Source organism: Ciconia boyciana, chromosome 1, assembly GCF_034638445.1.
Source record: "Ciconia boyciana chromosome 1, ASM3463844v1, whole genome shotgun sequence".
Lineage (NCBI taxonomy): Eukaryota > Metazoa > Chordata > Aves > Ciconiiformes > Ciconiidae > Ciconia > Ciconia boyciana.
Window position 1 is genome coordinate 96,942,452 of NC_132934.1, and position 16,246 is coordinate 96,958,697.

General features: G+C 38.8%; 1 protein-coding gene across 1 annotated transcript in view; it reads left to right on the forward strand.

Annotated features, from left to right (window-relative positions):
• The window catches only part of ALCAM (activated leukocyte cell adhesion molecule), a 120,022-nt gene that overhangs the window by 89,404 nt on the left and 14,372 nt on the right, over positions 1-16,246 (forward strand). Inside the window, exons 4-9 of the mRNA XM_072884322.1 lie at positions 890-954; positions 1,379-1,466; positions 2,338-2,520; positions 7,528-7,655; positions 9,401-9,530; positions 15,320-15,432. Coding sequence (XP_072740423.1) covers positions 890-954; positions 1,379-1,466; positions 2,338-2,520; positions 7,528-7,655; positions 9,401-9,530; positions 15,320-15,432 — 707 coding nt within the window. The remainder of the gene's footprint in view (positions 1-889; positions 955-1,378; positions 1,467-2,337; positions 2,521-7,527; positions 7,656-9,400; positions 9,531-15,319; positions 15,433-16,246) is intronic.

A 16,246-nucleotide genomic window follows, 5' to 3' on the forward strand; every position in this document is an offset into this window, starting at 1 on the left:
GTGTCTGTAAAAGTATATAATGTGTTAGGCTTATTTAAGCAGTATAGCTAAGGTGCAGAGACTTTCTTTGACTGTATAAACATTGATTTATTTTTTTCCCCTCACTCTTCCCTTTTCTTTTAAAATTGTGGGGAAAACTGTATCTCTTGGAGATAAAAATTTGCATTCCAGGCTTCAGGCCAAACTGTTTTAACAGACAAGTTATATAGTCTCTAGGAAGTAGTTTTTTATGATGGAAACACTGATAAATCCTCCACTTTGGCAAGCTAAGAGTTCCATCTACCATAATAAAAGTAAATAAGAAGACATACTGGTACTGAAGAAAAAGTTTATTTTTTTTAACAGAGTCATAACTAACTCAGAATCAGTTAAAGTAATTACACTTATCTCTATCATCTAAATTTCTTAAATGTAACAATCCCAGTTAGGAAAAATAAACATTAGAAGAATGATTAGGTTGAATTTGTTCCTCTATAACGTGACAGCTCAGCTACAGTAATATCCACAGTAAAGCTGCTTTTTTGTTGCTGTATTTTCTGTACCACTGGCTCCTTCTCCAGCATGTGTATCATAAATCAGACAGGTTCTCTCCTCCCAGGTGCTGAACTAGTCTGCCTGGCTAAAATATATATTGTCAGAATGCATGGAATTCATTATGGAAAGTATGACACATTTTAAGGTGATGGTTTTTCCTTTTCAATCCATTTGCTAATATTGAAGTAGAAGTATCTCTCTCTTTCTTCTTTTAATGGCAAAGTGTAGGCAAGACTATATGAGGCCAGATTGTTCTATTTAGTGTCAAAATCCATGTATCTTTTAGTAACTTTCTGTTTTTCAAACAGCTGTTTGTGCTGCCTTCACTAGTACTTCTATCCTATTTATGTTTTAGAACAACCCTCTCAACCAGAAATCTTACATCAAGCAGACTTCTTAGAAACAGAGAAGCTACAAATGGTAAGAGCAGCATTCTCCCTCAAAGTTATGTGCCTGATAGCTGCCTGAAGTCCCTTTACAGCCAAGACAGAGAGAGGTGATGGACTGAGGCTCAGAGTGGGTGCATTCGTTTATGCATGCACACCTGCCTGTGAGAGATTGTGGCCTATAGCCAGGCTGAGCACAGAGTAGATCCCTCGCCACTACTGTATTAGCCCTGCCTGATCCTGCAAGCAGGGACCATCCTGATCTTAGACCCACCACCGAACCCTCTTCCAAATTGTACCTAAGCCTCACTGATGGGATTTGTCCTACTTAAGAAGAATGGTTGGGGTTAAGCATTTGAACTTTCTCGAAATTTTTACCCAAAGCAGCATAAGTGAAAATAGAATTATATTAAAACATAGTGGAGAAAAACAGCGAATAATTCCTATCTGTTTTGCAGCTTGGGGAGTGTGTTGCACGAGATAGTTATCCTGAAGGCAATGTTACGTGGTACAAAAACGGGAGAGTTTTGCAGCCCATGGAAGAAGGTACAGTTCAATAATGGCCAAAGTCCCTGAATCCACAGAGAGGTGCATGTATGAAGAACTGTGCTTATAAGAGTTGCTCTGCTTTAGTCTAACGTATTGTTCCTTTGAGGAAGACTACTCATATGGAAAGATGAAACTGGAAGGAAGATTCTAGGCCTTTCAGAGCACCCAAGCTACACCATATAATCTCTCTCTTTCAGTTCCAGCTTTAAAACCACATCATGGGGTGGAGGGTTGCCTTTGTTAATGCTATTGCAAAGTTATTCTTGAGCCTGTGTAGCCAGTAGAAACCTGTATCTAATATCCGACTTCTTATAAGGTATTAACTGTCTCAATTTCACACCTGTCCAATATTGTGTTTTAGACTATGTAGATCATTGTCTCCGTAAACAGGTATTTACTCTCCAGGATATTTAGGAAGAAAATTTTTTCCCCTCCTTTTCAACTTTGGTTTTAACAGGCTGATCAGACCACAATATTTTATCTTCCATAAAATAGCAAATGCTTACAAAATTAAGTTATAAATATGATCCTACAAATTGGTTTTGCTAGCATTTTTGAGGCCTTCTTTCTGGTTTACAAAGTAAGCTGAGATTTATATTTAAAAAAAAAAAAAACCCGACCAGTTTGCAATTAGTTTTTTTGTTTGATTTGATTTAAAATGTACGGTATGTTAGGAGTATGTTGTTGATAAAACATTCCTGGTATATGTCAGTGGCAATACTGGAGGAAAACTGTGCAGTCGCTTGGGTAATTTGTCATATTGCTTGCATGTTTGCAGCCTGATAACAAATACAGAGCAGGCAACAAAATGTAGGAAGAAGGTTGCAAATTCTGTCTGTGTGACACTGAAACAGTATTTCCTTTTCAGTTGTGGTCATAAATTCACAAAAGATTGTGGACAAATCAACTGGACTCTTCACTGTGACATCATCTCTTCAGTACATGCCAACAAAGGAAGATGCAAATGCCAAGTTTTCTTGCATTGTGACATACTATGGACCATCTGGCCAGAAAACAATACAGTCTGAACCAGTTGTCTTCGATGTTCACTGTAAGTTATTAAAAAGCATCTATTGCTGTACAAAGTCTACCTCGTGGGGAAAAGACAAGATCAGAGACAGTTCACAAAATTATAGAGACATTGCTGCTTGGCTGTTGAGACAGTTTCTTCAAAGCTGGTTTGCAGCAAGAAGGTCCGAGTACATTGTCCGTGTAATTTTTACTTATCTTCAGGTTTACCTGAGAATTCTTTCTTTCTAACAGTAGAATACTGAATATCAAAATTGCATTGGCAAGAGGAAAGTGGTAACCACAAAAAGTTACAGTGAAATGGGCTTTTCAGAACTTTAACAGAAGTTAGGGTGGTTGATTAGAGTGACTGTCTGTGCCCCCTGAAATAAGCAAAACACAATATAGTGTATGCTCAACTGTTTTTCATTTTTGCAGAGTAAGCACCAAACAGTTAATGCTGGCAGACTACCTTGCACAAAATGCAGTAGCTTCTCTACAGCTGTAAGATGCTGATTTTTACATTTAAAATGTATCATTTGAATATTGGTAGACTTAAGTAGAGAATTTGTGTAAATAATTACTTCTAGCTGACCTAAGTCCTAAAGCAACTCCCTTACTGTGTTACTGGCTGATGTGGAAATTGTAATTCTCCTTTGAATAAACGAAACAGGCAGTTGGCAAGGAAAGATCAGAGAGGGTGGTAGCAGTTAGAGGGGGGGGAAGAGGCATTTCAAAGTCTTGTAAAATGACACTTCTGAAGGACTGTAGAAGGTTAGCAGGTCATAGCAGAATGAAGAGGAACAGAAGATATGCAAGATGTCGAGTCAGGTGTTATCTTGCTATACACTTCAGGTAATACCTCAGCTTACAAAAGAGAACACCCTGTTTTGGGAATGATAGGGTCTAAACATACAGTCCAGGCATCTAATTGGGTGTTAGTGTACATTGTGTGACAACTCTGTAATCCAGTTTAATACAAAGAAAATTAGTAAGGCACTGGATTTCTCCAGCTAGCAGGTGTGCTCCATTGACTTGAAAACGAAAGCTACAGGCTTGAAGTGGCAGGATATGTTCTACCTAGATGATTAGTTGCTTCTCCTTCACAGATAAAGTTTGTTGAGCAGCAGAGTAGGGGATCAGTTTTGACGTTGGTCAAATCAAATCAAACCTTGGAGCAGTTGCTCCTTGTTTTCACCTGGAGAAGCCAGAGTAAATTAAGGCCTTATTTTCACCATCTGTTTCTCCAGAATTGGCAGAACTAATGAAGAAAACCTCTGGGACAGTAACCATTATCCTTGGAAATAACATAGAGATTTCAAGCGTGCAGACATCTATCCCATCACTTCAAAGCCAGAGGGTTTTTTTAGGTTTTGGTTTTGCTTTAAAGTTGGGTACTAAATTTCACTGCATTTTTTTTCTGTCATCTGTGGAACCCCATGACTGTGAATAACTCCTGTTGTGAATGGCAGATGTTCACAGTAGTGTCACAGAAGTGTAATGACCAGAAAGCACTTGTTGCTATTACTTGCCAAGACATGGTCTCCATTTCCCTACCACTTTAATGCATTAGGCTACTTTACCTGTTGAGGATGAGGCTCTTGCAGATTTCTGTGATGCATGTACTACATGCACTTGCAATTAAGAACTGTCCAATGTGAAGGAAAAAGAAGGCTGCACAGCACTTGCAGAATAGTCACTGTGCCAGATATCTTATGCACTCTGTATTAAAGATCTAATGCTTGCTAGACTAGCTCTTTTAATCCTGGTCTAGTAACACACAATTTAATTAAGATAGTTCTTCCTCCAGAGATGGGCAGTACCATTGTACTGCTCATTAGCCAGCAGTGGGAGGCAGGCACACCCTTCAGTACCGCTTCAGTACTGAAGAGGCCTCAAGTATCAACTTTGGCTTTAGAGTATGGGGTTACCCCATTTCCTTTCTGAGTATTTTCATTTGCTGTAACTTCAATTCCTTACTCTGCTCAAATGCATCTCCAAATGAATTTTTGAAACTCTTTATTAATAGACGTCCAAAGCTTCAACAGATGGATTTCTTGACTGATGTTAGTTGACAATAATGATGTCTGATTTGTTTTTTTTTATTTGGTTCAGTGATCCTAATGAGTTTCTTTCTCAATAAATGTGATTTTTTTCTTTCTCAATAAGTGTGATTTTTTTATGAGTCAAATATAATGCAGATTAAAAAAAATGGCAGACTCCAACTCTAAGAAATGGAAGTCCTTCTTTCAGTCCTTTTTTTTTTTTTTCAGATTGGCTGTCAAAACTATAATGTTTTGCATCTCTTAAGCAAGTAGGAAGAAATCATAAAGACGACCTACTGTTCATTCTGGTATCTAGTGAGATTCCTTGCAACTTACCCATTTATCATAAAGAAATGGGGAGAGCATGCTTAGAACTATGCCTGCACAAGGTTTTTTTTTTAAAGACCTGTTCAGTCAGGATTTAAGAAATGTTTGGGGTTTTTTTTTAGCTCTGGGTTAGTGCAGTGCAGTCTCTAGTACTCAAGTGTTTAATAGCTAGTTGACATCCTGGAAGCAGCCAGACACTGTACCATGGTATAAGAAGAAAAGTGAATTAGCTCCTGCCGAGCTGGGTGCTAGCTGGAAATGGATAACTTAGCTCAGCTAGCAGTAGTTATCAGTCCTTAACTGTGGGCTCTGGTTTGCAGCTGTAGGAAGCAAGCTACTGAAAGTAACATGAGTAATACAAGAGGACTCCTAGAGCTGGATGGTTAGATGGTATCTCAGATATCTAAATTATCTAGACTCCAGTTGTGTTGGGCGCTGCTCAGCATTAATCAGTGTAAAAAGATAATATTTGTCAGGCAAACTTTCCAATCACGCCCTGTTGTTAAGCATCTGTCTTGTTATGGATAAACTCCTTTACATAACAGATTAGACTCAGAGACACTTTATACTCATGCTGCTTCCAGCATTGGTATTTTTCTTGAAATTATGCAGAATGATGTCAGTTGTGGCCATGGCGGGTCTGGAATAGCAGCATTCATTTGCTAAATAACTGTCTTTTGGTGCTGTCTCCCACAATTTTGCTTTTGCAGAAAGCAGGTACAAAGTCTCAGGTTTACAAAAGCACAAGGTATCTTACCTTGTGCTGTTTGGGCCAAACCAGGGATATGTGCCACTGAGAGGCAAGATAAACCTTCACCAGGCTGCTCCTGTTTATTAGTGAAAGCAGGGGGAGCACATTACTCATGCTAAGCAGCACTCAGCATTGCATTGAATGCTGTGTCTTCCAGTCAGCAGGTTGTGTCTTCCTCAGAAGGGTGACCTGTTCAGCTTAAAGAACAATTTAATTAGTTGTTTGCTATTTACTTCTGTATATTTATTTTTCTTTTCCAGTTTAGAGAATGAAATTAAAAATTTTTGCAGTAGATTAAATCAATTAAAAATTGATTGCAGTAGATAGAAAGGTAGGATGTTCCTACAGGGAAGTCTGGTGGTTTGCAAGAGTGTAATTCTTGTTCAATTGTGTCCATTTTTAATCCAGTTCTATTCATCTCTGTGGGAAAACTTGTTCCAAATTAAAGTTTTAAAGTCTTTGTCATTATAATTCGTCCCTTTTCAGTCTTGAGACGAAGCCTGAACAATTCCAGGGTATATCTAGACATCCTTTATGACAACTTTTTCACATTTGGTCACCTTCACATAAACTTTACAGAGGGAGAGATGAGCTCCTGCAGAAGGCTAGCTCACCAGACAGCCCCTGAAACTGGGGTTTTGGCCCAGCAGTCACCAAGAGGCATGCACGTGATTCCTGGCCAGCTACTTCATCGCATCTGTTGTGTTCCACACCAGCAGCGATGCTGGACTTCTCTTTCCTAAGCAGGCAAAGTTGTGCTTCAGCTCTGAAGGTATTGAGCTGGAAGCTGTTTGGGCGTGGAAGGGAGCCAAGGCTATTGCATCTGAAGGAGGGAGGATGTGGCTTGTTGAAGCACGGTACCACCACTCCTATGAGGAGGAGTGAGAAGCCATGTTTGGGCTCACGGTCATCGAGAGGCCACAGCAGGATGCAGCTCCTGTTATTAAGAAATCCCATAGCAGAAGACAGACATGATGAATGCCTTAAGGGTTGGAAGGGCTGTAGAGCACACGCTTTACTAAACACCCAAAATCAACTGTCAGGCAAGGGTGTGTCTGCTGTGTTTTTTGGGTTTTTTTTAGTGTCTAATAAGGTGCACTGTACTGTGTCTTAATGCAAGACTGGCATCTTTGGTAGAATTTTATTTGTTCATTGAAATTAAAACAGTGAGAGTTATCTGGCCATATTATTTCCTTTAATTTTGTTCATTTTACTTTGTTTTTGAAAAATTATATTTTGGCTTCTACTTAGAAAGAATGCTATTAAAGTATACTCTGTCTTTGCCTTAAAAAATTACCAAAGTAAAATGTAAGTTATAGTTCAGCTTCACTGAACATGACAGAAGTATGTTACATTTACAGTTCTGTTGACTATGTTAAGGGTCCTATTATGTTCACCAAATTCATCTTTCTGAAAGCCTGTAGTGATCAGCATATAGAATAGGCTGAACATAGTCGCTTAGTTCATATTTCTTTCTTTTTAATGCAAGAAGGCTATTATCTAGTACTAACACAAGGCATTGAGAGCTTCAGTTGTTTTTCTGATTACTGCAGTCCTCCAAACAGCTAGCTTCACAGAGGACAAGTTAATCTCTCATAATAAAATCACACCATGAAACTGTTTATACTGATCAGTATTTTTTTTCTTTTAAGCACATGACATGGTTGTAATCATTGCTGCTTCAATTACAGGTATTTTGGTGAAGAAAAATGAATTTTGTATCATATGACTTCTTTCCACTTACTTTATTTGCAAAAATATAGAAAGTGTGATTAACTTCAGTTCTTCTATAAAAAGATCTATGCGTGCAAATACCCTCACCTGCTTGATGATAAAATTGCGTACTCTTCAGCCATGAATATCGTATGCGTAGTGTTACTGTGTGGTTTTTTGCAGAAGCTATTACATGTGTACATTGTTTTCACAGATCCAACAGAGAAGGTGACTATTCAAGTGCTGTCACAAAGTACTACCGTTAAAGAAGGCGATAACATCACTCTGAAGTGCTCAGGAAATGGCAACCCTCCTCCACAGGAGTTCCTGTTTTACATTCCAGTAAGTCCTGCCTCACTGCCACTGCATAGTGAAATATTCTGTATCATCCTTTCCTACAGATACTGCTATGTGTCAGTGTATACGTGTTTTTATAACAAACGAAGGAATTTGATGTGACTAAAACTGAAGATAGACATTGGCTATTACATCAGACTCTCTGAGAACGCCTCACCCAAGTTGGCAAAATATTTTGAAAGAACCTCTCCTTCCGCCCTCTCTGCCTAAAGTTTTTTGGGTTTTGGACCTACTAAAAATTGTTAGGCTTCATTTCCCAACATCAGATATTTTGATAAGCAGCAGTTTTGACAAAAGGTGTTTAGCACCTTGAATAAAATCACCTCATCTGTTGTCATAACAGCCAAAGATCCAGCAGTGAAAGTACAGGAAATTAAATCAGCTTTTTTTAGACTTTCACAGATGAATCTTTGTGCAATGTCTTTTAATTAATTAATTAACTGTTTGGTGGCATAACAACACAAAAAAGAACAAGTTGCGACAGCACAGGAGAAAGTGTAGGACAAATCTGTCAAATGCATAAAATGCAAATTCAGAAGAATAAAGGCTTTGGTCCATTAATCTTCTTAGTATTGGTGAAATCCACAGACAGATGTGGCTTCATATTCTGAGATTCCTAGTCCTGCTTCTCTCTCCTATTTTGTATCCTTTTTTTTTTTTCCTACTGCAGTAGTGAGCAGAGCTGATCTTGAGAGAGGCCAAAAGCAGTGGCATGCTTTCAGGTATTTCAATAACTGCATGTCACCCTTTGAACATAATCCTCATCTACTTTGGACTTCTGGCATGTTTGAGTTGCTGAAGAGCAGCAAGGGAAACTAGGAGCTGAAGTCCTCTTGTCTCAGAGCAGCCATTTAGGTTCAGTGAGTCACCTAGAAACTCACTATATGCCAGGGAAAAGGTGTAGGGTACCTCTCCTTGTTCCAGGATCACAGTGAGTGAGCTAAACACCCCAGTTTGTCTTACCTTCAGTTTCCTTGTTACCTGATACTAGTCCTTTCTCAAGGAGAGCTGGAATTGTTGTTTTCTTTGCAAGACTTAACAGGTATCCTGACAAATGTGGTAAATCTCTTTCTGGATTCAGAGATACAAATTAGGGTTTCATTCTATGCTTGTTTCAAAGCTAATCTAAGTCAGTCAGTTGTAATCAGGTGGAAACTGGGCAATCGGACAGCCAAAAAGCAACAGTTTCTGGCTAATTCAAAGCACCAGTTTCTGTAGGTAACTGCATGTAAGTTGGTGTATACCCTTACAGGCTCCATACCATGATATGGATAGAGCAATGTTTGCTTGTGCTGTTTAAAAATGTGTAATACAGCACACTTCATTTCATGATTTTTCCTAAACTGAATATATAACTTCAGATACAGATTTAGAAACACAATTTGTTTTACTGTTGTGATTTCTCTAACATTCTTATTTGTAGACTGTTTCAGTCTTTTGTTTTCTTCCCATTTTCTTTCTGCTAAACTTTGAAATTTTGTATTTTAATGTCCTCTTAAAATAAGTTAATCATTCAGTTAAAGAGTAAGCCTTTAATTGTAGGTGTTTCCTAAAACTATGCCGTCATGCAGGAAATAAACCTTAACATTATTAGTAGGCAACTACACTTCAATGATGCTGTGTCTCTACAGATTTTTGGAGTATTTCAAAATCCTTATAATAATAAAAAAACTCAACAGAAATGAATGGTTTTAGCAGGCCCATATACAATAAATGTTTTTCATCCACAGGGAGAAGCAGAAGGTATAAGAAGCTCAGATACTTACATAATGACAGATGTGAGGCGAAATGCAACCGGAGAATACAAGTGCTCTCTGACTGACAAAAGCATGATGGACTCGACCACCATCACTGTGCACTGTAAGTCATTGCATTTTGCACTCCTAGTTGGGATACAAACCTACCTTGCACCTTCTGGGATGGTGTCTCTCTGCTTTACTTCGGTAGATTAGTCCAGTTAACCTACAGGAGAACTGAATGATGTAGTTGGTTTAAAGTAGCGTCAGGTCTTTTGTTGTTGTTTTTTACCTTTTCTACTGTATTTCTGTTTGAAAACCTTAACTTTCTCAATTCCTTGGCTCAGATCCAGATTCACTTCATGTAACCTTTGTATAGTATATGATATTCTTTACTGTCACATACAGTGAAAATTCTGGTATTTTATGTTTCACTCATGTGAACATATATATGGCAAATTATTCTGCTCCAGCTGTGCCTTAGAATGTGCTGAAACACACAAGCTGGCCCACAGTGGTATCACTGAAGGTCATTCTTCATAGTCAAATTCACATTAGTCTAATATCCTTCCATCTTATCTCAGTGAGGTTAACATTTAAGGAGTCTAGAGAAGAGACTTAGGAATTCATTATGTTCACATAGGACAAGTTGCTTTTTTCACTTTTGCCAGAATCGTGAGAGCTACAGAGCTCAGTAAAGTTTCTTTAGCTGGGTACTAGAGCATTTACTTACGCTTTATCAGCATCACTTTAAAAGCAGACATTGAACTGATTGAACCATTGAAGCAATGGTTGCTTTTGAATGGTTGTTTTTAATGTCTTTATGTGAGAAAACAGAGCAAGAACTCTTTCAAACTTTGCTATACTATCACAGGCTGTGAAATGAGACTCAGTCCAATGGTACTAGGCTTCCCCTAGAAACATTGATGGTCTGTAGTCTTTCTAGTAGCATAAATACCTTTAATAGGTTCAAAGGGACATGATGGATAATGAAGTTTAAAGGCTTCCAGAGTAGTTATACTTTACATAAAAAGAAACTTAATGTTTGTATACTTGGTTTTGATTTTTTTTTTCTTGAAAGGGGTACAATGGATGCAGAATATATCTGAACATGAATAATTACACTGTTCCATTTAAGGAATATTTTGCATTTAATAAGGTCATCTGCTGTTTTCCTACCCACCCTTTCTCTTTGCCAAGAGTCAGGGTATTTAAGATCTGAAGAGAGCTCTGTACTACTGCCGCTAGCTGCCCAATATCAAAGGTAGCTTGCTGATAGCTTGCTGTGGTATAACTGACCCTTTTATTTTACTTCCAAGTGGATTGCATGTCTACTTGTACTTCCATAAATAGTTACTCTGAAGAATGGTTTCCTCAGCTGTAAGTTATAAATAACAAGCCAGTTCTCCTTTCTCTGCTATTTCGTCTGCATGTCAGAAGAGCTTTACTACACGAGAGACGCATGTATTTTCTTGACAAAAGTCTTTCCAGTGTTGGCAGCTAGTACAGCTACTCGGAACTCATAGATACAATCTATGTATCATAGTACCCTACTGCTTCGCTTCACATAGGGTTCGTTTTGTTTTGTTTTTCTTAAGCATCTCTACCTGCAATAAAGCTTTTGCTTAGTGAGGCGCAGTGCCCTGGAGTAGTTCTGTAATTTCCTGAATGCCCAGAATGTGTGACAATCTGTCTTAAAGCTACTTCGGTGTCTTGTCTTATGCTGGTCTAAAGCATTTCTACAGCATGTTTTCTTGTGAGGTGAACTCCTCTGAAAAAGTCGTAAAACCCATAGATGCTTTATAATATCCCCTCCATCTTTCAGTTCCTTGCTTTATATTAATTTTCCAGTATAACTCCCTAATTTGTAGTGCTTTCTGATTCTAATGTACTTATATATTTTTGGTGTTAGATCTTCAGATTTTTTTTTTATGCCTCCATGATGTTTTTTCTCCTTCAAATACTACTTATTAATGCCTATCAAATCCTACTTTTTCTCCCTCTTTTCCTTTATTGCTTACCTTTTCACATATGGATGAATACTCCTGTCTATGCTGTTACACTGAAAAAGCCTTCATTCTAATTCGGGGCTTTTCATTTCCTCACATCCAATTTTGGCACTTAAGATTTTTTTTTTATTTTCACTTAAAAAAAAACCACACACAACAAAAAACAGGCAATATAATAATTTTAGTTTAAATGTGTGAATCTATTTATACTAATTTGTTACATTTCAGCTGTAGTGCTTTTTCCCAAACAGATTTTATTGAGCATTATAATTACACTGGTTCCTTTCAGTGTCTAGGTAGGGAAAGCTGCTTGCTGGTATGAAAATACATTAGCACATTATAGCCCTTAAATATTTTTGCAGCAAAATATTCTGGCACAATACCAAGCTCTTTTTTCCCAAGATGAATGTAAATTATGAGATTCACAGAAAGCTGAAAATTGACATTAAAGCATCTGAGTTACCCATAATGTTTAGGGAAATACTTTATTTATAAAGCAAATTGAGGGGGGGGAAGAAAGAGTCTCTTCCTTACCCACAGAACATAAGGGACAATCTGGACAACCTGGGCTCTTGCCCCTCAGAGGAGGTGCAGGATCTGTGTAGCAAGGTCCCAGTTTGAAGTCTGGCAGACCTGAGTGCTTGTGGTTGGTGTGATTTGTCCCTCAAACAGAGGGAGCAACAGAACAGGATTTATGTTGTGGGTTTGGTTTTTTTACACTAGGTTGTTAATTTTCTGCCAGTTCTGTGCCTTGAGTGACTTTGCCCGGGATCAGGTGAGCAAAACTGGCAGAAGCCAGGTAGGAAAAGGGAAGGGGCTGGAGCAAAACCTGTTTACAACCACTCAAACTGCTACAGAAGCACACTGTGCAAGGCAAGGAAAGCACCTAGCAGTAGAGAATGGGTGTACCTTCCCTTGGCTATGAAGAAGCAGGGGACTGTTTCAACCCACCATCCCTTTTCTTTATCTCTTGCTGTAGCTGTTTCTGCACATACAACCCGGTATGGAGTAGGGCTGTGGAACTTCCTCTTAGTGATGCTTTCCTTTCTGTTAAAACGTGTTTTCTGGGGAAATAGGTTTGCAAACTTTCCAGTAAATTAAAGGGTTTAGAAATGTAGCATTTGTGTGTCTCCGTAGGTATTTTTTATAGTCTTTTCTTGTGCTACAGACTCATTGAAAACACAGGGGAATTCACCTTTTGAATGTTGCATGGAAAAAGGCTATTCTCAGTGTACTAGGAGAAGTTTCTGGTTGTCTGCTAGTATGTTTGGGGAGCTCAGACTACAGGCAAGTGCTGTGCATAGTTTTCTCAGTCGTAGCACAGTATTCCATTGGAGGCCTCCTTTAAATGCTGGGACCCAGTCCTATATGCGCAATAGAGTTTCAAAACTGAAATATTTGCTCCACTCCTCCCCACATTAATTCCATACCTCTCTCACATGATGTGGTAATACATGCAGAATGCCTTCTTTGCTTCTTCCCTGTGCTACTTGGTATGCAAAGACGGCACTGAAATCAATGCAAGACTTCAAGTGAGACCACATTAAGAGCTAGTATATATTGAAAATGGTGCCTGATGAGAAGTTTGTGTATGAAGAACATTTCAAAGCCAAATGGGAAATGTATGGAAAATTCTTGCAACAATTTCTTTCAACGGCAGGTAAAATGAATTTTGACAGTCTTCTGTGTGCAAGAAATATTTACTCCTCATACTTCTGTACCAAGAAAAGATTATTTACTAATGGACCATATAAATCGGGAGGTAAAAGTATCTACATCACATTTCTTTGTGGACCCTACAGATAAACTGGTAGAATATTAATCCAAATCAAATTGCTCTATATAAGAGTTCCTAGAGGGGATCCTATGTTAAACAGTAGCTTAATTCTGTACTTGCCTCATAAATCACCTTACAAATACTGCTCTGAGTTACGCAGTTCATCTCACACACTGTAAATTTTCCTGAACTTCTATAGCAACCAAGACCACTGTGTGCGAGGGATTGTAGTCTTAGTTATACCACAAAAAGGGGGGGGGGGGCGGGGGGCGCAGGCATGCTATCCTTGAGGAAGACTGGGTTGAAGGATTGCTCTGGACTCAGTGTCAATCTTGCTTGAGATGAAGGCCAAAAATTTAATGAGTTTCTGCTTCCTGTGGCGTATGTGAGAGGAATCCCTTCTGCATGGTCTTCAGTGATCTGTTGGGTTTGAGGTGCTATATTGCTTCAAAGAGCAAAAGGTTTAAGTAGATGTTGAAGGAAAGTGACCCTGAGGAGAAAAAAAAAAAATCCTACCTTTTTCTTCAACCACCCTTCTGCCTTGGTAGTATGTGCTCAAGAGTAACAGAGCAAGAAGAAACACATCCCATGCACTGCCTGAATCTACATACAAATTGCTTGCTGGCTGAGTCTTGTCTCCCCGCCCCCCCCGCCCCTTGTGGCAACAATGGTAAGATCTGGAGTACCTTGTTAGTTGGGTTGCATTTACTATTTTGGGGAGGCAGGGGAAGAAATCCCCATAGGACTACAGAAACAAAATGCCATTTTATCTCTTCAGTAAGATCTTTGCTTTACTCATGCACAGATGAAAGTATAGTTCTTGTGACCTCTCGGACTAGGCATTAGACTCGTAACACAGATAATAATGCAGACTAAAGTACAGGATGGACCCTAGTTGCTCCCTGAAGTTCTGCCTTTAATTATAATGGTGTTCCCAGGGCAACCACTGAATGAAGCCAGTAGCTAAGTTCATTGTTTTGTGAAGGAAAACTCACTATTTTCGCTTTCCCCTACCAACTGTGATTTTGCCTTAAGCTTTTTTTAAACTCTGCTTAAAAGCGAAAAGGATGTTTTGCAGGCCTTTTCCAGTAAGTACTATATTCGTGATGAAATCATGTGGGCTTGCTATTTGAGGCTGTGTGTGTGTGTGCATCTGTGATAGTCATTCAACCAGGCAACTTGGCTTACAAGCAAGGCACTATGAGAGGGGAAGCAAAATAGAGGTTTAGCTTGGCAAACTCTCCTTTTCTTTCAGTGTAGGATTTTTTTTTTTTTTAAAGAAATTGCTAGTCCGCCAAATCCATATACTAGGAAAAATCTAGAGCAGTGAGTGTTTCCTGACCTTTCTGTTACTGGCACTTACCCTGCCTTGTGTCAAACACAGCTATCACTGACTCTGCAATTTCCCTGGAGCCAAAACAGGTCAGGCAAAGCTTGGACTCTGAGTTACACAAAACCGTTTTTTTAAGTTACAAATTAAAACAAATAAATCAAAGGGCCTCACTTGTAGCTCCCCAACCCTATAATTCAGACACCTCGCCCCTTCAGACAGTATCATGTCTCACACACCCTGTATTGACCATCCTAATCTTCTCCAGATGCTGAGGATAAAAATCAACTTGTTTTATCAGATTTGAGAAAGTTACCCCTTGTCCTCCTATCCTCTTCTCCACACTTACTGTTTAGGTTAATGTGTCCCCACCTGCACTAGTCCTGCCCTGAAGATACGTTCCTACCTGGCCCATAGCAAGCTACCCTCACAGCAGTCTGTGCTTCCCTGTTCAAGATGCACATACTGCTATGTGAAGTACTTCAGCTTCTTGTACCTCCTCTGTCATTCTTTCAGCAGTACAAAGTGAAAAAAATGTATCAATTTGTCTAGTGATTAGTGAGTTTTTGCTTTTCCTTTTAGCGTGTAATTACAGTAAAAATGTGAATGTTCTGCAGTGTCTATTTTAGAATAATTCTCTCATTTCCCTTACTTGTAAAATTGATTTAGATTGTATTGAAGAACTGAAATCTTGAATTTAAGGAGTGCAATTAGTCACATTTTCTTTTCTTGGTAAGCCTTTGAAATGGGCCAGGCATTCTGAGATGAACTTTTGACAAATGTTCTTTCTATCCCAGATTTGGATTTGCAGCTTACTCCTAGTGGAGAAGTCACAAAACAGATTGGAGAGGCCCTGCCTGTGTCATGCACGATTTCTTCTAGTAGAAATGCAACTGTGTTCTGGATAAAGGTCAGCAATTCATCTACTTCACACTTCATCTGAGTGTTCACCTCTTCATATTACTGCTGCTACTTCAGTGTTTTGGAAGGAAGGAAGTCATTCATTGGGCTTTTTAAATAATATTGTTAAAATGACTCTTACACATATTGCTAAAATGAGAGCTACTGACTCAAGTTGATGATTGAAAATCAGTTACTCTAATTATCGCCTCAATTTTCAAATGGAGAGAAGTAATGCCTACTGTAAAACAAATACAACTTTTTTTAAATGGTCTATACAAGGCCCTTTGAGAATCAGATCCCTCTAAGAAGGAAAGCCCATTTGGAGGAATTTTGATTCATTAATTGTTTTCTCAGAGGCAAGCTTGATCTTGGTTCCAATAAACATAACAAGGGCAAGGCAGATTGAGAGATCGGATGTTAGCAACTGGTGTTCAGTGGCTGGTGAAAAAGGTAGCTATCCTAGATGGTGGGTTTAAATTAAATATATACTGCTGGAAACTAATGATACCTGATGGTAGTTTAGTAGCATATGTTGATCTTAAGCCTGGTTCCTAGAGGAGAGTTGTCTGTGTCTCAAACAGCTTGTACCACTCGTGTTTCTGTCTAGCCCACTAGAAAAGCTCAGAACTAACAATTGATCACATCTGTGCCCTTGATTTGAAAGCAGAAGGGAAGTGGCTTTTATCAACCTCTAGTATTTTCCACTTTTCATGCTGTTATGTTGCTGTCAGCTATTCAAATGTAGTTATTTACAGGGGAACACTTAAGAGTGAGCCTCTAATCTACCAAAGCCTGTGAAAAGTTCTGTTGATAGTAGTCAC